The sequence below is a fragment of the Pistacia vera genome, unplaced genomic scaffold (genome assembly GCF_008641045.1).
Source record: "Pistacia vera cultivar Batoury unplaced genomic scaffold, PisVer_v2 Contig754, whole genome shotgun sequence".
In the NCBI taxonomy this organism is placed as follows: Eukaryota; Viridiplantae; Streptophyta; class Magnoliopsida; order Sapindales; family Anacardiaceae; genus Pistacia; species Pistacia vera.
Genome location: NW_022196617.1, coordinates 18917 through 38862, shown reverse-complemented (window position 1 = coordinate 38862; position 19946 = coordinate 18917). Strand labels below are relative to the sequence as shown.

Genomic DNA, 19946 nt, shown 5'->3' with positions numbered 1-19946 from the left:
TATAGCAAGAAACAAAATTCAACCTCCCTCTCCATAGTCGAGGGTGAATACATTGCTGCAGGGAGATGTTGTACACAGGTTCTTTGGTTAAAACAAATGCTAAGTGATTATGGATTTGATCAAGAATGAATAACTATTTTTTGTTATAACACAAGTACAATAAACATCTCTAAAAATCTAGTTCAGCATTCCAAAACCAAACACATTGACATTAGGCATCATTTTATAAGAGACTTAGTTGATGAAAAAGTGATCACTCTTATACATGTTAACACAAACCCTAAACTTGCTGACTTGTTCACTAAGGCTTTAGACTTGCAAACTTTCATAAATTTGAGGAAGTCCATTGGACTTATTCAAATTGAGTAGTGTCTCTATCTTTTCTAATAAATACCATGAGAAAATTTTCCAATTTTTTATTGTTGCAAGTTTCTTTTTTTAATTGTGTTGATATATGAGAATTGCTCCAGTCTTGTGGTAGTATGCTACTATGTGTCCACCTTGTGCTTTCATATCTAAAAGCATTTATGACTTTTCTGTCCATGAGTTTTTATTGATTGACTTTGTCACCATGTGAAAGAGCTACCTTGTTTGTAGTGTGAAAGTCATAATTGAGTAATCTTATAAGATGTAGAGATCCCTATGTTCATGGAAGATCTACCATTTAGAGGGCTACCTCCTTGCAAATGTGAAAGCTACACTTGATTTCTATTGAGAGATTATGTTTTGCTTAATGCTTGTGAAGTTCATTGAAAAAAAATAAAAAAGAATTTAAATGAATTGAAAAATGAAAAGGGCATGAGGGAAATAGGGAGTCAAATGAAGTTAAATTGACCAATGAGTCATGCTTCCCTTTTGAGGACACTTCATTCACTTATGAAAAAGAATTCTTGCATTCTTGCTCATTGTTTGACTAAAGGAATAATTGCTCTTGTGTGTGAAAGTGGCTTGTTTGAGAACTTTTTTTTTTTTTTTTTTTTTTTTTTTTTGCATTCCCAAATTGGTGATTTTTTTCTCTAATGTCACACTAGTTGTCATTACTTGCCTCTGTAAATCTTTGTTTGATGAAATTGATCTCATGGTAATTTTCATTTATTATTGTGTCTCTTGTCTATTGCCTTTGTTTGATGTCACCACCTTGAGAGTTCGTGTGTTCACATGCCTGCAATTTCCTGTCCTTGATTTCTCTCCTAAGCATCTCTACTACTGTTGTGCTTTATCTTTGGTTCACTGTTTGCACTTTGTTCGGTTATGTGTTCACACGTACGATTTCCTTTCTTTTTGTTTGTTATGCGCACATTGAATTTTGATGTGCTCACCTTGTGCTCAATGAAAAAGTTTCATGTTTTTCTAGGGCTTCGAACTTTTTCTTTTTAAAGTCGCCTATTGTTCTTTTCTTCCATCAAACCTAAAGTCTATGTTTTTATTTTTTTTATTCACAATATTCTCTACCTAACTACCCTTTTTGCGAGATTCAATGGAACATCAATAGGGATTTGTTGACGACATTAGGAAGGCTGCTGAATCAAAGAAGAGAACAAGATCAGGGCAGTCCTCACATGCCCAGGAAAGTGCGCACTCTTCTGCTTCAAGTGAAGGCACTCCCTTTGCTTCAAAATCGGTGTCAAACTCTCAATCTTCAAGATCCACACCATTTGATGATCAGCCACTCATCAAGAAACTAAAGCGCTCGAAAGGGTCTCTTGGTGAATCCCAAGCGAAGAAAAAGAAACAAGTTAAAATCACCAAGGGAACAGAAGGGTGAAAGTGCCACCTCAAGACTCTATTGCTTTTAGACCTATTGTTTGTAAGTCTCATGTCGAACTCTTTGAGTTCCCTAAAATTGCCAAAATTGTGGCTGAACGAAAATGGAAAGCAACTGTTGTTAAACCTGTGCCACCATGTCAAGGGTTTGTCTAAGAATTCTATGCACATTTCAGGAAAGACTTGGACCAAGTCTCTTTCCGCAAAAACCAGGTTTGGGTAAGGGGTATTTGGATGGAGTTTACCCCAAATGTTATTAGGACTATTTTAAAGCTTCTTGTTGTGAAGAATGAGGATGACCTGTCTGTCTCAATAGAGGAGCGTAAGTTCATGGCTAGTGACCTTAGTGGTGGTGTTGTGACTGAATGGCCTGATAGCGGTTTTCTACCTGTCAATGTGCTCACTTCCTTTTACAAGACTCTTTTCAAAATCACCATCTCTAATTGGTCACCCTCTATGCATAATTCATCAATTAGGCTTGATAAAGCTTAGCTCTTGTATGGCATTGTGCAAGGAAAGGAAATTGATCTTGCATATGTTTTGTATAAGTTGATCAAAACTACTGCTTAGTTAGAAGGAAAAAAATTTATTTGCCTTTTCCTTCTCTGGTTTCAATATTTGTTGATTCCTATGGGGCTCCAAAACAATCAAATGACCATTTCCTTAAAATTAAAACCATTTCTTCTAAACTCTCAAGTATTTTGTCTCAACCTCTGTGCCTGTTTTGGATGTCCTATCTTCCTCTCAAGCGCCTCCAGCAAAGTCCAGTGCTTAGCAGTCCAAGATTTTTGAACTATTGTAGGGTCTTGACAAGAAAGTGAATGTGTATCACACCATTTTGCTATGTCGTAATTGACTCCCTTGAAGTTGCACTAAAGGAAACCAAGGCTGGGTTTCTAAGCAAAGGTTCTTTAAGTAGTTCCAAAGATGTTCCTGATGCTTTTGTTCCTGCTGAGAAGATTGTTGTTCCTTCCAATCCTCTGATTGATCTAAATGCAAATCCAGCTGCTACAAATATTGTGCCTGAGGATCTTAATTTTGTCATTCCTGAGGACATTCTAGAAACTAATGAAGAAAACATTGTGGATGAACTTGATTCTGGAATTACTGCTGATCAATGAGCATGCAAAAGGAACTGCCTCTTCCATGCCTACTCCAAAAATTGATCCTCCAAACAGGGAGAAAGAATCTGAAGAAGTGGTCCCTCCAACTATCTCTCAGACTGAAGAAGATGATCCCAGTGTAGACACCTCTGTTCCTATTATCACTATTCCTCCACCTATGTCCACCTCTGCAATTGATCCTCCTCAAGCTTTTGTCAAGACTCGTGGCAAATCTGTTGGTAGGAAACCCCACATTAGAAGATCTTCTAGGCATAAAGATTGATCACTTATGATCAAAGAGGGGGAGATTTTGTTGTTGCTAAGGCGATGCAATTTTTTTTACTGTTTACAAGTTTTTTTTTTTCTTTCCGCTTGCTGCTTTTTCATTGTGATCACTATTGCTTCTATGTGCTCACATCTTATTTTATGCAAAATCTTCTTTATAGAACCTCTTATGGATATTTTTTTTTAATTGATGAATCTTCCTTTTGCTGTGGCTGTTTGGTTGGTTCTATAATTGTGCAGATTTCCTCGTGTTGATCTGCCTCATGTGGAAACTTATGGTAACTCCTTCTTGACTAATGTTTCTGCTTAGGGGGAGTTTTATTGTTGAGGGGGAGTTGTTGTGTTTCTGTTAATCTGTCTCTTTGATCTTTTATAGTTGATAAATGTTTTTCTTTTGTGTAAAAAATTGTGCTTTGATCATAAGTGACAAAGGGGGAGATTGTAAGTGTTTTTGTCATCTTATGATCCTGGTTTTGGTCTTGCACAATTTTCTGCCTTATCTGCCAATGTGGCCACTCTCTCTCTAAAGGTGACCACCTTCACCCGTGTGGGCACTTTAGAGTATGTGTGGTTACAATGCATCTGGTAGATTTTTTTCACAAATGCACAATTCGCACATGTTCTGATTTGGGACAAGAATATTCCATTTTGATATTTTGTTATTGTACATTTCCATTTGTCCTTTTATAATTCATTGTGAAAGAAAAGTTGTTTTGCTTTTGGTTATGGTCCCAAGTTTCTTTTTCAAAAAGAAAAACACAAAAGTTTTACTTTAACTTTTTTATCCCCCAACCAAAGTCATCTTGTTCTCTATATATTCATAATTTTCTGGTGTCTTTCTCAAGAAATCTGATTACCCTTGTTTTCCTTTCGGAATACTCCTTAAGGTCTTCGTTTTGGCTATGGTTTCTTACTATGCTTTGGTAGACTTTAAATTCCCTCTTCACTTGTTCTTGTGTGATGACTTTGGAACTTGATTCCATGATGATGAGTGATTGTGTGTAAGTTGGTGTCCTAAAGATCTGTCTTCATTGTTGAAACTTGAGAGGAGCTCATTTTCAACATGGCGATGCTATGCATGTGAAGCTTGCTGTGAGGACTTGAAGTTTAAACAAAGAAGATAGAGTTGTCGTGTAGAAAACAAGGAGTGTTTTGCAACTTTGGTTGTCTTGCTTTTTATTTGAACTCATAAGTATTTTATAGTAAATTTGCTTCCTCTAAACTTGCTCTCATGGATGTAGGCTTGATGCCTAACCATGTAAAAATGAGTGTGTCCTTTACTTGCTTTGATGTATGTCTTGTTTATGTCTCTCACACTCATTTGATATAAAAATTGAACAAGCAACCCATTCCGCATAAGTTTTAATCACGGTAACCACCTTAAAACTTATACATTGTTTTAACAGTCATTACTGTAATTAGACAAGAAGAGAAATGAAGTAATCTTGAGGATGATAATACCGAAATACAAAAAGTTTCTTGCCAAAAAGCTCTAAACATGCTTGGAAGCTAGAAATATTTTAGCTTTGACAAGAAGGTATTCATGCTAACGAGTTAAGTTAAAAGATGTGGTAATAAAACTAAAACATAAATCATTATCCCAAATAACTTTAGATAAATATTTTATTTCATCTTAAACTTTTAATGTAGTATAACATATATTTTTTGTGTAATATACAGACAATTATTATTATGTGGAGGCAACTTTTCTAAGATGAAAATTCAAACAATTATAACTTATTATAATGTTACTAGGGGTGAGCAACGGTAGAGGGTAGAACCGGAACTAGGGTAAGAACCGAAACCAGAACCGAAACCTACCCAGAACCTGCACTGTGCGGGTAGGTTCCGGTTCCAATTTTTTGGAACCGTTACTGTGCGGTTCTGGTTCCAGTTCTTGCATGTGGAGGAACCGGAACCTGTAAAAAGGGTACCATGTTTGGAACCTGTAGGGGGTACCCTATTTGGAACCTATTTTGGAACCTGTTTGGAACCTGTTTTGGAACCTGTTTGGAACCTGTTTTGGAACCTGTTTTGGAACCTGTTTGGAACCTGTTTTGGAACCTGTTTTGGAACCTGTTTGGAACCTGTTTGGAACCTGTTTTGGAACTATTTGGAACCTGTTTGGCACCTGTTTTAGAACCTGTTTGAAACCTGTTTTGAAACCTATTTGGAACATGCTTTGGAACCTGTTTTGGAACCTGTTTGGAACCTGTTTTGGAACCTGTTTTTAGAACCTGTTTAGAACCTATTTTGGANACTTGGTAACCTCATTAAAACTTACAGTTTACATTCTTTTCTTTGTTCTTAATTTTGTCTTACTATCAATGTTTCTAGGTTGTATTCAATATTTGCAAATATTCAATATAGAGGAATTCAGAGTATATTTAGATTATGTTATGTGTTGCTTAAGTTTTGGGTTGATTTTGTCTGGGTTCTTATCATACACCTTGTCTAGAGCGTTAGTATTAGCGTCATAGTTATAGTCGACCTTCTCATGAACCCACAATGTCACAACATCGATGCCTGAAAGGTCACCACTGCTCCATGCAAGGTTCTCGCCATAAGGACCCCTGGAGCAGCGGCGAATCCAGCCCCTCTAGGCCTACCCTCAGATTTAAAATAAAAATAATAATAATATATTGACCCATAAAAAATTGTTATTAATATATATACTAGGCCCACCCTAAGATTTTTAAAAAATGAGAACTATATATATATTTTAAGCTCACATGATATTAAAAATTTAAAATTCTCTCCACTCTTTTTCTCCACAGCTTTACTTGTTTTTTATGATTTTATCCCAAAATTCTTTACTCTCTCATTCTCACTTTCTCTTTCTTATGCTATAAACTTTTGAAGACTGAAATTATTAAAGCTTTCACTACTCAAGGTACCGGAATTATCTTCGATTTCTGTTTTATCCGTTATAGGTATATGTATTACTCATTTCAATTTAATTTATTTTAAGGTTGAATCGTGTTTTTTTTCTTTTTTTGGAGGTTTTTTATTATAATTTTGGGGAAAAATACATGGGTCTTGTGAGTTTATTTTGTGTTTTGTGTCTAAAAATGAACATACTTTCCTAAATTAAAACCTTAACTATATTTTAAAGAACGTTATTCTTCATTCTCCGCCCACCACTTCCTACATTTCAAACGTCACCTTTCAGTTGCTTAAAATTATTAAAGAAATTTGAGTTATTATCTATGTTTAAACCAAGAAAATTCCCAATTTTTTTATTAATTTATATTTAAAGTCAATGCAATGTTGACTTGACTTAAGTTTTGGTTGACTTTAGCTTATGCTAGATCTGATCAAAGTCATGAAAATTTATATTTTAATCCTTGGAAGCCAAAAATAAAAAACAACAATTAAAAGAAAGTTTTGTTCAAGGTTTACTCAACATATTTACTTAAAATTTTGTTTCTCATAGATTTATTCATGTAGAAAAATATTGTGTTATTGCATTATTTTCTCTCAGGTTTTTGATATTATATTATTTTCTTTGCTTAAGGTTTAGTGATTTTTTAAAGTTTTCACTAGTTGTTTGGCAAATAATGGCAGAGCCGCGGAGGCCTTCCTTAGGCAAAAATCCTAGATCCACTACTCCAGAGTGTACAAGTCTACAATCTCCGATACATTGATTCGCATAATTTTGAGCATAGGTAGCCACCATGTTGTCCCAAGTCATCGGTCCAACATTAACTTGTACACGAGCTGCCTAGTGAGCATTGACGTAGTCCTGTTGCGAGTTTTGTGCATGGGATGGAAGGACCAGGGCTAGGGCTAACCCCATGACACACAAAAGAGTTAGTGAAAGCTTAGAAGATAGCATTTTGGGTTCGCTCACAAGTCATGACACTATTACCTTATAACGCAATTGAAAATTAAGTTTTTCTAATTAATAATTTCGAGGAAATCACCCCACTCGAACCGTTGCTGGCCATGTTCCAAAAGCTGACTCTGTTTAAGAAACTGCAATGTTTAGCCCGCAAAAGTTCAAGTNAAAAAAAAAAAAAAAAAAAAAAAATAGTTAAACCCACCTAAAAAGTTAGGATTAATGCTATGGAATTGCTTAAAGTTAAATGACCTTAATATTTATTTATTTATAATGTCAGCAATATCTCATCACTATTATTCAATAATCTTTATAATATAATGATTTTCATTTTTACTAATTAACATAGAAAATTAATATTACTAATTAATTAAGTAAATAAATGAAAAAAATATATTTTTACACTTGAACTAATAAATAATTGAGTAAAGATTTTGACTTAACTAAATTTTAATTTATAAAAATTAATTAAGAAATAAACTATTTAAGGGTATTTTCATCTTTTCAGTTAAATATTAACAAAAAAAACACTAATAGGGCTTAACGAATGGTGGGAAGTCGTCATTTTGAAACTTGATGGGTGGGAAAGTGTCGTTTCGCCAAACCTTGGGCGGGAAATGTTAGTCTCCAAAAAAAAAAAAAAAAAAAAGGCTTTAATTATAAGTTTAAGTTCATACTTAATAAATGTTATTATATATTTTGGAAATCTTGTATCCATGCTATTAATTAACACGTACTTCATTAATTTAAATTATTTGATCGGAAATGATGCTTACAATTCGATGTCGGCTGGTCCTATGCATCCATTTGAAATGTTGGTGGGTTGATACAATTAATCCCAAAATTGGGTGTATATAATATAATAGAACTATAAAAGATATTTGAAAAAAAATAATAAAGTAAGAAAATGACCTTTTAGATTATCCTGTTTTGTTGTTCCTAATTATTGAGGATTATTCCTTTTTTTATTAAGTTGGTTGGTGCAAGTACTACTTGTTCTTAGTTATTAAGGATTATGCTATTTTTATTAAGTTGTACGAACTATAATATATTATTTATAAAAAAAAAAAAAATGCAGCTTGAAAGTTAAAATAATAAATATTTATCTAATGTAACTTAATTTTTTTTGGATATGATCCGCAGCCGTTTAGTTGATCATTCCCTGGACATCGATAATGAGATTAAATTATTATTATTATTATTATTTTTAATCTTTCTTTCTATTATATTATTGACATTTTCTCCTACTTTCCATGCTCTTCCTTATTTAATTTGATAGTTGTTGGTTGTCTTCGTATTGTCGAATTGAGTTAATTGTACAAATCGAGACTAACCCATTTTTATTTGATGGCTGATTTTGTTGCAGACATTATTCCAAAACTTGGTGAAAATTTTCCCAATTTCCAACTTTCCATGAGTTATTCATTAATGGAAATTGTGCACCACTTGAAATTTCAAACCCAAATTTATCCAAATCTCAAAGTGTAACTTATATTACTGGAACAAAGTGAATCAAACCCCAAATCTCAAGGATAAAGGTGTAAATTTTACCGTAAGAATAATTTTAAATCCACAATCCAATCTCACAATCTTCGACGTAACAGTTCGTCATTGATTAGTTTATAAAACATATCTCATCTGTCTATTTATGAATTACCAATAACGAGCTGTTATGTCAAAAATTATGAAAGAATGTTATAAGATTAGATTGTGAATATAATATTATTGATTCCAATAATTTGAATGTGATATTATGGCCTATTAGAGAGTAATTGTGGTTAGAAATGGATGATACAACACAGCGAAATGAACCAATAATGTAGAGCTAATCAATAAGAAGCAATTGGCGCTACTTTGTTTGACATAAAAGGTCAACCAATTTGGCATTAATCAGTTTGGATTAGGCCTCACCAACTTCATCTCCTCCTTTTACCTTCAATGCTCTCCAATAAATTTGTTATAACTTGTTTGAATTTATGAAATTCACCACAAAGAAAATTTGTGCCTGTAAAAATACATCTAGTTCTAGTATTTTAATTCTACAAAACATTCTAGTTTAGAGTTCACTCTATCACATATTCAATCTCTAATGAAGTTTTAATATGATTCCATTCTGTACCCTCAATTTTAGGGAGGTATATGTATGCTTTCAATCACTGTAGATGTGTTTTTATATTAAAAGCTGTAAATGAGATAGATTCAAGATTTGGAACTTCAAATTTCTTTCCCAAATTTATTAATTCCAGCTTTAAATTTTACAAATTTCCTGCTGCAATGAGAAAGTCGATTTGGGTACAAACAAATTTATTAATTAGGCTGGACACCTTCACAATGACAAGCTACTGATTAAATTTTTTCTGGATCAAAAGTTGAGCACCCTCAACCAGCCTCTTTATTATTTCTCCAGCAGGTAGGATTTCCTTGATGAGACCAGTGCCTTCGCCTGCATACATCGCCATGCTCTCAATATTGCCTGTTGTTGACGCATTAGGAACAGTACCTGCTAAACGGCGAACTTCTTTTTCCTGTGTAAGAACAAAACAAGTCGATCATAATGTGAGTATATTTTACTGCAGTTTGAGCAGCTCGAAACCACATATTCATGACTTAAATTGCATTGCAGCGCTTGGATAAAACTTAAAAACTAAAGTTAATGCTCACTGTGCCATGAATTGTTGAATGACCAATCACTGGTTGGTTTAGTTCATTTTCATCAGCAGGGATGGTTCCCAAATTATTAAAGAAAGGCGTCTGCAGAACGCGTTCTGGTGCAGGCCATCTTGCCCTGCCAAATACATCTGTATATTTCGTTTCATTGAGTTCAACCAACTTCCTCTTGTATGTAGGATGCGCGTAGCTTTCCAGACTTGCAACAAATCTGCAATTAACTTTCAGACTTAATTTTAGCCAATATACAAAAATATTACAGATACTATGAAAAAATACTGCAGACTTCAAAGCTTAAAATTACTGTGATTGCCTCAGCTAAGAAATCTACTAAGCTTTATCATACCATTATGTTTTTCACATCTGATTAAAAATTAAACAAAGTTAGTTGCTATAACATATGCATGTAACATTTACGTGGAAGTACTAATCTTTCAAAAGTTTGAATGATTGCCGACACATAATTTTAAGATAACTGAAAGGAGTTCAATATGTTCATGTAAGTTGAAAATTTTCTAACCTTGTGCCTAGGCAGACACCTTGAGCACCAAGTGCCAGAGCAGCAACATAACCACGAGCATCAGCAATTCCTCCTGCAGCGATCACAGGAATATCTCGATCGCCGACAAGATCAAAAACCCTTGGCAATAATGAAATTATACCATCCTAGAAAAAAGAATAAAGACCACAAGGATATATCCGTCAACCAGCTTGATCAAAACTTCAACCAACTACGTATCATACAATCAAGAGGCTGTGTCACTGTGACTTAAATAGAAGTAGAATATCACTTCATTCATCAAAGTAAAAGGCTGGTAATTGGTGCCCTTTGACCATCAAAAAATACAAATCTATTATATGCTTTTCCTTTCGTTAACCAAATGAGAAATCTAAATGTCAGAGCAAGAGTCAAGACAATCTATTTCCTATAAATTCAGACATAAAAAATGTAACAGATGCAAAATCAAATCAAATTGTAATTTATATCCTGCTGGTACCAGCTATTACTTTTCTCAATTTCATTGAAAATGGAAACACAATTAAACTTATGAAACCTAAAGGAATTCATACCTGACCAAGTACATGCCCTCCGGCTTCACGTCCTTGGACAATAATCGCATCTACACCTGCTTCAATTGTTTTTCTTGCTTCTTCGAAACTCCCGACCTCCAACCGAATTAAATTTATAGTTCATGAAATACGTCAGGAGAAAATCACAAGTACAAAACCGAATAGACTGATTGATACTCAAAATAAACTCTTCAAATGAGTACTTTCCTATTAACTACATATCAGGGCTATCACATTTATTGACAAAATGCCATATGAATTTCAATAAACAGATTTTGACTGATATATAAAAGCAGCTGCAACGCTCACTTGAGGAACAACTTTTACACCAGCACTATGAGCATCGTGTACGAGCTCCTTTGAACATTCACCCCATGAAATTTGCAAAACTGCAACTTTTTCTTTCAATATAGCCTTTATATTTTCTTCATGGGGGAATTCCAGAACAACACCAACCCCAAACGGTTTGTCCGTTAATGCTCTGGTTTTCCTTATTAGCTCCCTTAAGTAATCTGGTGATTCCTGATCAGAGAAAAGTTTGAGAAAATCAATAGAAGTGCTCGAAAATTAAACTAAAACACACCATACTCAACTCAAATAATTGCAAACAATAATTTGCGAGACACGATGAAGATATTAAAAAAGAAGAGAAAGAGTAGCTGAAGTACCCAATCAGGGGCTCTTAAGAGACCAAGCCCACCAGCATTAGCAACTGCAGCTACAAGCTCTGGACCTGAAATATCAGGTCCCAATGGCCCCTGAACAATTCCATATTCAAAACCCAGAATCCCTTTCCAACCCATTTATTATCTTTATCTTAATTCTCTCCGTCTCCGTCTCCGTCTCTCTTGTTCTCTTTTTATAGCCAATTAATATATTACTTGAGCTAAGTGGAGGTGAGCAACTCAATTTTCTCTACCCTAAGTAGAGGTGAGCAACTCAATTTTCTCTACTCGGTTGAAGCCTGCTACTTTTGTTTCTGTCTGAATATCATTTCAACACCTTAAATTTGGAGACATTGACCCATTGTTAGTCTCGTGGTTAGTCTTTGCCAAATTAAATTTAGGATTGCCTGACTTTGACTATTGAAATACCTATTTTTCTATTATTATGCAATATCATATCAATTTATTCAAAATTAATCTAAATCTCAATTTGTTTAACATATCAATTTATTCAAAATTAATCTAAATCTCAATTAGTTTAACAGTAAATGCTTTGCATAAAATTATGAAAATATCATTTGAACGTTAAAATTCATGTTTAAATTAAAAAAAAAAAATACATTTTTGGAAAATATTAAATACACACTTAATTTGGTTTTTTTTTTTATATTTTAGGGGTTTATAATAATTTTAAGAGGGCTTTTGATAATTTTAGGAAAATATATAATAAAATCGTTACCACCCTTGAAACTTAACTATTTATTAGGACAAATAAAATTTACCCTTAAAAAATATTTAAAACCTTGTTTCTTAAATTAGGGGTGACAAATGTTCATCCGTGAAACATAGAGTTAAAAATATAATAATAATGTTTTGTTTACAACTGAGTCATATAATTAGGTTATACAAACAGACAAAAATTACATAAAATTTATGTAAAATAATTACTCTGTCATTTATTTTTTATATATTTATATGACTCAGTTATACAACTCAATTGTAAGCATAAAATTGCTCAAAATATAATATTCGGACTCTATGTCTTTGTGTTTGCTGGCGTAAGCAAGGACGTCTGACATTTTGTTTTGGTTGCTTTACGTGCATTGGATAATTTTAACAAATATATTATAAATCAAAGAATTAATATATTAAAGTTATCCTGATTCCTGCATACACCCGCTAACATTGGGAACTAGGGGTGTTCAAAAGAACCTATTGGAACCGGAACTAGCGAGTACTCGGGGTTTGGTTCTGATTCCTACCCAGAACCGACCGTCAACGAGTAGGTTCCGGTTCCAAATTTTTGGAACCGTTACTGTGCGGTTCCGATTCCGGTTCCGGTAGTTAAGAACCGAAACCGAAACTAGGAACCGAGACTAATATAAAATAAAATTAAAAAATAAGAAGATAAATAAAAACTTTTGTAGAAAAAGTAATGTGAATACATTTATATTTATATTTCATAACATTTAAAGTAAGTTGGTTTGACTTTTGAGAATCTACCTTTACAAAGTAATGGAGTTTGTAATTTTGAATTTGTAATTTGTAATTTTATTTTTGTTAACAAGTGCCCAGTGAGGGGGGGTATTTGTAAGTTTTTAAGGGTTTTCTTGCCATTTTAAAAACTTTGGGGGGTTAGTAATTTTACAGGATACCCAGAACTGGAACTGGAACCGTTGTTACAGGTTTTGGTTCTGGGTACCTAGGAATCGGAACCGTTGGTTCTGGTTCTGGTTCCAAATTTCAAGGAACCATCGGTTCCGATTCCGGTTTCGATTCCTTCAAAAAATACAGGGTACCCAGAACCAAACACCCCTATTAGGAACGGTGAAAAGATGGTCAACTCTCATACATCTCTCTTCTCATTACGAATTATGAAATAATAACAGTACCTCTATGTTTTGAAAATTAACACTACCACCCCGAGTGTAATGTTAGTTTCAGTTTTCTAACTTTCTCATCTCATCGACTATCTTCGAATACTAATTTCATCCCTATGTTTATAACATTTATATGTTTATTTATCTAATTTGAAAACATTAAAAAAAAACAACATTTTCTATATTCATTAAATATACATGAATTTTTTTATACATCATACAATAAAAAAATATATTACAAAATTAACAACGTTAAAAAAATTAAAAGATTATAATCTTCTTTAAAATGGACGTAGGATTTGCACCTAACATATGAATCACTTTGAAAATATTTTCCTTGTACTATTGTTTGGTTTCTTATTTATCTGTTGATCCGGCATCAAAATCATGGGTTTCATACAAACTCTTATGTAGACCCCACCATGGATCTTACGTACTTCTCGTTGGTACATCAACATTTTGACAATAGAGCAAGGAGCTCTTCAAATTTTTCGATAGATCTTATTTCATTTACCAACATTTTGTTATCTGTGTTAACTTTGTTTACAAGTTTGTCATTGTAATAGTATATAAACTTACTTTTTACTCAAATTAGGGATCTGATTTTTTATTGATACTTTGTAAGTTGTACCTGTGCGTAAAGAAAACACAGATTGCAATACAAGAACAATGGACATAGGATTTGCACCTACCATCTGAATCACTTTAAAAATATTTTCCTTGTGTTGTTGTTTGGTTTCTTATTTGTCTATTGATCCATCATCAAAATCATGGGTTTCGTACAAACTTTTATGTAGACCCCACCATAGATCCTATGTACTTCTCGTTGGTGTAAATTACAATATCAACATTTTGACAATAGAGGAAGGCCCTCCACAGACCTCTTCAAATTTTCTGACAGATCTTATTCTATTTGCCAAGCTTGTTTGATATCCACCATGACTTGTGCCACCAGAGCCAACTCAAAGAACCAGGTTGTCACCAGCCAGGCCAAAGATGTTAGTAAACGACCCAGTTATGCAGCGGAAAAACAAAAACATAAACTCTATGGATCATTCCTTAGAACCAAGATCCGGGTACAAAAATCACAGTTTATATAAAATAATCAAATCTGCAGAAAAATCAGTTCAAGGTTTAAGAAACCATACCCACGTTTGGAGGCTTCACCAATATTGTCTCTGAACGTGTTTGCTACCGATCCAAGTGTAGGATCGAACCGTAGAGGTCCACACGAAGACAATCAACAAGAACCAATGAGGAATTTGCTAGATCCTCCTTGGCCTTAAGAAATCAAGAAGAAAACAAAAGGTATTTGATTTTGGCAAAAACCAAAAACTAGCGTGGGAGAGTATTTTTGGGGCTGGAGGTTTTCTCTTTTCAATGAAAAATCAAATAATAAAAATAACACTTATCATTTTCAACTAAAACCTTTTCTTTTATAGTGTTATTTTAGTTGTCCTATTCCCATATGGAATGGGCTTGGGCTCCAACCCAAACACCCCAAATTTGCCAAACACTCCCAATTAGATATTTTAATTTAATTCATCATTATCTCAATTAAAATCAATAATATTATTTCATATATATTATATATATATAATATATTATTACATTTAACAATAATGATATTTTATTTAAATATATCGAACACATATTTAAACGGAATTTCACTTATTTAATTTTTCTAACAAATTAAATAAGGCTACGACCTCAGCAAATTTAATTGCACTGTGAAATTACCAAAATACCCTTTCGCCCAAAAAGACGAAAACACCTTCTTTCTTCCTGAGTCTTAAATTATCTTCTATGTGTGTGACCTATAGGCTCCTCATCATACCGTAGTGTATAGTATCGCGATTAACACAAATTAATCGTCTCACTTATACACAGACCAAGATTGGCCCCTAGCAAGGCATCATGGCCACCCGATAGATTCGGATTCAGCAAAGTAGCTACCTGTCAACGATAGGGTTACCGTACAATTCGATCCTTCATCATACATTATCTCGACGAGATAAAAGGCATAGAAATAGTGTCAACCTTCGGTTACTCTCGATATTATGTATTCAGTTTCTGGACCAATGACCTGTATTGTAATCCAGATAGAGCACAAATCAATCTCACTGTGGCTACAGTTTTTGTCATTGCCTATACTGAATTGCGCCGGGAGATAACTTCTCCCGTACCCGGAGTGATGAATCCTCTTGTCTATCCACCATAGTCTTGATACCCTCCTTGATGCAGCCAATCACCACCGTATTGACGCTTTGAAAAGAACTGCGTTAGGCTAGTGTCAAACTGCACCAATCGATGCACAAGCGCTCCGGTGATCTCAGATCTAGGACACATGCACCACCATTCGTTAGAGGATTTGTTCCATAGACACTGGGGTTTATCATCCATAGGAATCCTTTGGTGGGTCATTCTAGTGAACTTGCTGCGGTATATCCGCCTACAACAAGCACCCATGTGTTGCACCAGGTTGTCACCAAACAACCTTGACAAGTGAGATCAGTCACTGCCTTTCGACAGGGTCGTTCAACACTATGATAGCCTTACCGTATTATCTGTGCCCTTACTTCAGAATAATACTAGTGGCTACAGACGTTTCTAGAATGGCCACCATATGTGCTCATAGGGTTCTCACTATCAAGATTTGAAACACTTGATACCCTCGTCACGGTTCTACCATTCTAAGGACATATATCAATACATATTGCAATAATAATGATTTACGCGATATAGAATAAAATGCCTTTTATTATTGATTAATGAACATTATTACAAAGAGTCAATTCTACAATAATTGATTGGCTCTAGAGCATCTACTCTAACAAAAGAGGTTTCTACAAGCCATCTAAGGGCAGTCTCTTATGAGTATACCCCACCAAGATCGGAAAATAGGCCAGTTGCCCCTCAAACAGATCCGCAAATAATGGACGCCATTGGGACGCTTACTTTCATGCTCTAGATGCTAGTACATCATTTGGATGTCGTCCTAGCGGTGGCATCAGGGACCTTGGCCCTAGACTAGTAGGGTGTTGTCCAGATGGTGGCAACAGGGACCCAACCGCCTTGGTCACAATCACGATGCATTTAGGCATGGGATCCCAAGCTCTCCCAGTCTTGTTGCCAATAACCCATGCCGAAAGCTCGCTCGCGTTGTTAATAACCAGCATGCTAAGCATAACTCACATTGCGAAAACACTAGCAATCCAAAGCTCGCTTGTGGTACCGATAACTGGCGCGTTGAGTATAACTCACACCGCAAAGGCACCCGCAAACAATGTGCTGATGATAGCCCACCTCGCATTGACAATTTGGTATTCTCAAGCAACAACATGCGTCCAAGCGTGTTCAAGAGAATGGGATGAGTAGGGCGACCTACCCCAAGTGAAGAACTTTGTGACCACATAAATGCAACACGATACAACCGAAAAACCCATATCGAGGTCACAAAAAGAAGCCATCCAGCAGGCTAATAATTGGATAACTTGCAGAAAGCCCTCGACAAGCTTTGGGCTCAACATGACGAGCATGGAACCAAACACGAAGAATCTTAATATTCTACCATGGTGCTATGTGCACCTCTTCCATCAAGGTTTAGAATGTTCGACACGAAGGCTTTTGATGGGAATGGCAATCCCCAAAATCACCTAGATGCCTTCAAAAACTTGATGAAGTTACACTTGGTCTTTGATCTCACCAAATACTGCTATTTGGTTGTCACTTTGACCACAAGAGCAAAGAGATGGCTCAAATTGCTCCCCACGGGATCTATATCCTTTTCGATTCAAAATTCCTCAGGCATTTTCAAGCAAACATGAAGTTTTCGATGCCCTTGAGCTACCTGAGCAACATCCGACAAGAAAGGGACAAGACACTAAAGTCTTATCTAGAAAGATTCAACTTCAGGTTGAATAAGGTAGCCAATGCTCCTGAGGAATCAATTCGTACCCTTATCATTGTTGGTGTTCGACCATAGACAGACATGTGGAAAGAGCTTCAAGCTGAGGACTAGGCATCCTTCGCTTGTTTTTACAAGATGGCTGAAAAACATTTACAAATAGAGAATTCTGTGACCACCTTGAGTCACAATCCAAGTGAGAAGAGAAGAGAAGAGACAATCAGGACAGAAGGGATGAGAAGGACAGGAGGAAGGTATCAAAGAAATAACGAGTAGAGTCCAAGAAGACACTCCCATTGTTTCCTCATTACAACTATACTCCTCTAGTCGGCTTTATGGTATGTCTTAACAATTTCTAATGATGCGGGACTGCTTCTAACATCAGTAGCTTTGAAGCAGAAACATAAGAGGCATGATCCCAAGAAGAATTGTTAATACCATCGAGACATCGAAAATAACACTGATGAGTGTCAAGCACTAAAGGATGTAATTAAAGACCTCATCAAAATGGGTCATTTAAAAGAATTTGTCAGCGACCAACGAAGTCACAAAGGGCGAAGTGGCAATGATAAGCAATGAAAGGATCCCCAAGAAGAAGTCAATGGAATCAAAACGATTTTTGGAGGATTGCATGTTAGAGGTAGTTCTAGACGTCCCAAGACCTCTATGCGAGAGAAGCGAGGTCTGAGCCTTTTGCCAGTATGCTTAGCCTCGAGTTGTGACTAGCGAAGTGTCCAAGAGGAGAAGTTGAGACCCTCAGCTTTGCAAAGGAAGACATGAGATGAGTACATCACCTTCATAACGATGCACTTGTCATTATTGCCTAGGTAGGAAATATGAGGTCCACCGGATATTGGTGGATAATGATAGTGCAGTTAACATCCTCTACCAGTCTACATTTGAGAAAATGGGGTTCAAGGATGCAGATATGAAATCGGTTGTCATACTTTATGTGGATTCATAGGGGATCACGTCTTCCCCCAAGGCATGATCACCCTACCAGTCATAGTCAGCCAAAAAAGCAATGTGACAAAAATGGCAGATTTCTTGGTCATGGATTGCCTGTCTGCCTTCAACGTAGTGATAGGAAGGCCTCTCCTCCGCGGTCTGAAGGCAATCACATCCATCTATCACTAGATGATGAAGTTTCCAACCCCTAACAATGTTAGGGTAGTAAAGGGATCGTAGATTGAATCCTAGCAATGTTACAACAAAGCAAATCAAATTGCCTTGAAGAACAAGCGACCACAGATGATGGCGATCGAAAAGGAAAAGCCACAACCTAGTCTTGTTGAGGAAGAATCTATTAGCAAGCCAGTGGAGAAACTAGTCAAAGTCCTAGTTGATGAAACGTGAGCCTACTTGCATACTGAAAATAAGAGGTGATCTCAATAGCCAGCCGAGTAGTTGGTCAATTTCCTGAAGCCGAATCTAGATAACTTTTTGTGAACTCACGCGGACATGGTTGGGATTAGTCTTGAAGTAATTTGTCATAGGCTAAATGTTGATCTTGAAGTGCACCTTTTTTGCTAGAAGCGAAGGGCAACGGATGTAGAGCATTATAAGGCGCTAAAAAAGAGGTAGACAAGCTATTGTCCATCAAGTTTATTTGAAAAGCCTAGTACCCACAATAGGTTGCCAACCCTATCATAGTAAAGAAGTCGAATGGCAAGTTGTGGACATGTGTTGACTTTACAACCCTAATATGACAAATAATCCCACGGCTCCAAGGGGGATGAATAGGAGTTAAAACAACAAGTAATAAATGATTTGAGAGAAGAGAAATGCTCAAAGATTTATAGTGGTTCGGAGCTTTGATCAAGAGCCTCCTACACCACTTCTTCAAGGCAACCTCCTTGAAGTTCCACTAGAATTGGATTTCATTAATACAATAGTTTGACAGTGAAAGTTTTAAACCCTTATCATGTTGATTAAAACTTATGCGGAATTAAGATTACTTGTTCACATTGTGCTTAATGAGTTACTAAACTAATGATTAAACATATAAATCATCCACAACATAAAATAAAGCACACAACCCAATTTTACATGGTTCGGCAACATGCCTACATCCATGGGACCAAGTCTAGAAGAAGCTAATCCACTATGAAATAATTATGTGTTCAATTGTTAGTGTATGCCTTAGGAACCAATTGTGTTGTCGGTTTCAGGACATTATATCTTGTAAATGTATTATAAATAAAAGAAAGTATTCTTATTTCACATGTTGATTTATTGCTTCATTTATATTATATTTAATATTGCATGTGAAATGTCCAGATGAAACGGATCTTCAGAAGATCAAATCGTCGAAGAATTCCCTATGCAAGTAATGTTAATTGGGCAATAACATTGCATAGTAGGCATGTTGAATGTCTGCACTGAATATCATGTGATGGTATTAGTGTGAGTGATTATAAGAGGTATGTCACTAAGGCATTAGCATGGATAAGTGGTTAGTGAATTGTTTATCGAATACGATCGATTACGATGAATCATATGGATGTGGTCAATGATGTATTGTAGGATCGTGCTAGTGTACCACTGATCCTTAGACCTAAGACATCACTGCTGGATTCAACATATGATGCATATGGTATAGAATAGTCATGTCTTGTGTAATAAGCCAATTTGGTCATATGTTATTCATGTGTGAGGACAAGTAATGGTCATGATGGGATCCATTAACTCAAAATAGTCCAATCTCGGTTCCCAGACAAATGTCAATAAACATTGGAAAAAGGAAATCTCTGGGTAAAGTAT

The 19946-nt window shown here is 35.4% G+C and overlaps 1 protein-coding gene and 1 pseudogene across 1 annotated transcript; both read right to left on the bottom strand.

The window, feature by feature from the left end:
- Positions 1 to 5544: 5544 nt before the first annotated feature.
- LOC116115812 lies at positions 5545 to 6951 on the bottom strand (annotated as a pseudogene).
- Positions 6952 to 9191: 2240 nt separating this feature from the next.
- On the bottom strand, positions 9192 to 11647 carry LOC116115807 (probable nitronate monooxygenase). Its single transcript, XM_031401945.1, has 6 exons — positions 11400 to 11647; positions 11041 to 11253; positions 10732 to 10827; positions 10181 to 10326; positions 9655 to 9871; positions 9192 to 9518 (listed from the first exon to the last, which is right to left on the bottom strand). Exons 1-6 carry the CDS (start codon positions 11532 to 11534, stop codon positions 9333 to 9335), a joined length of 993 nt encoding a protein of 330 aa, XP_031257805.1. The 5' UTR covers positions 11535 to 11647; the 3' UTR covers positions 9192 to 9332.
- Positions 11648 to 19946: the final 8299 nt, after the last annotated feature.

Excerpts from the sequence above, each read along its gene's own strand:
- LOC116115807 (XM_031401945.1), bottom strand. The coding sequence starts at position 11,534 with ATGGGTTGGAAAGGGATTCTGGGTTTTGAATATGGAATTGTTCAGGGG. Across the intron at positions 10,327-10,731 it reads GAGGGCATGTACTTGGTCAG|GATGGTATAATTTCATTATT; the intron begins GTATGAATTCCT and ends TCTTTTTTCTAG. Across the intron at positions 9,519-9,654 it reads ATTCAACAATTCATGGCACA|GAAAAAGAAGTTCGCCGTTT; the intron begins GTGAGCATTAAC and ends GTTCTTACACAG.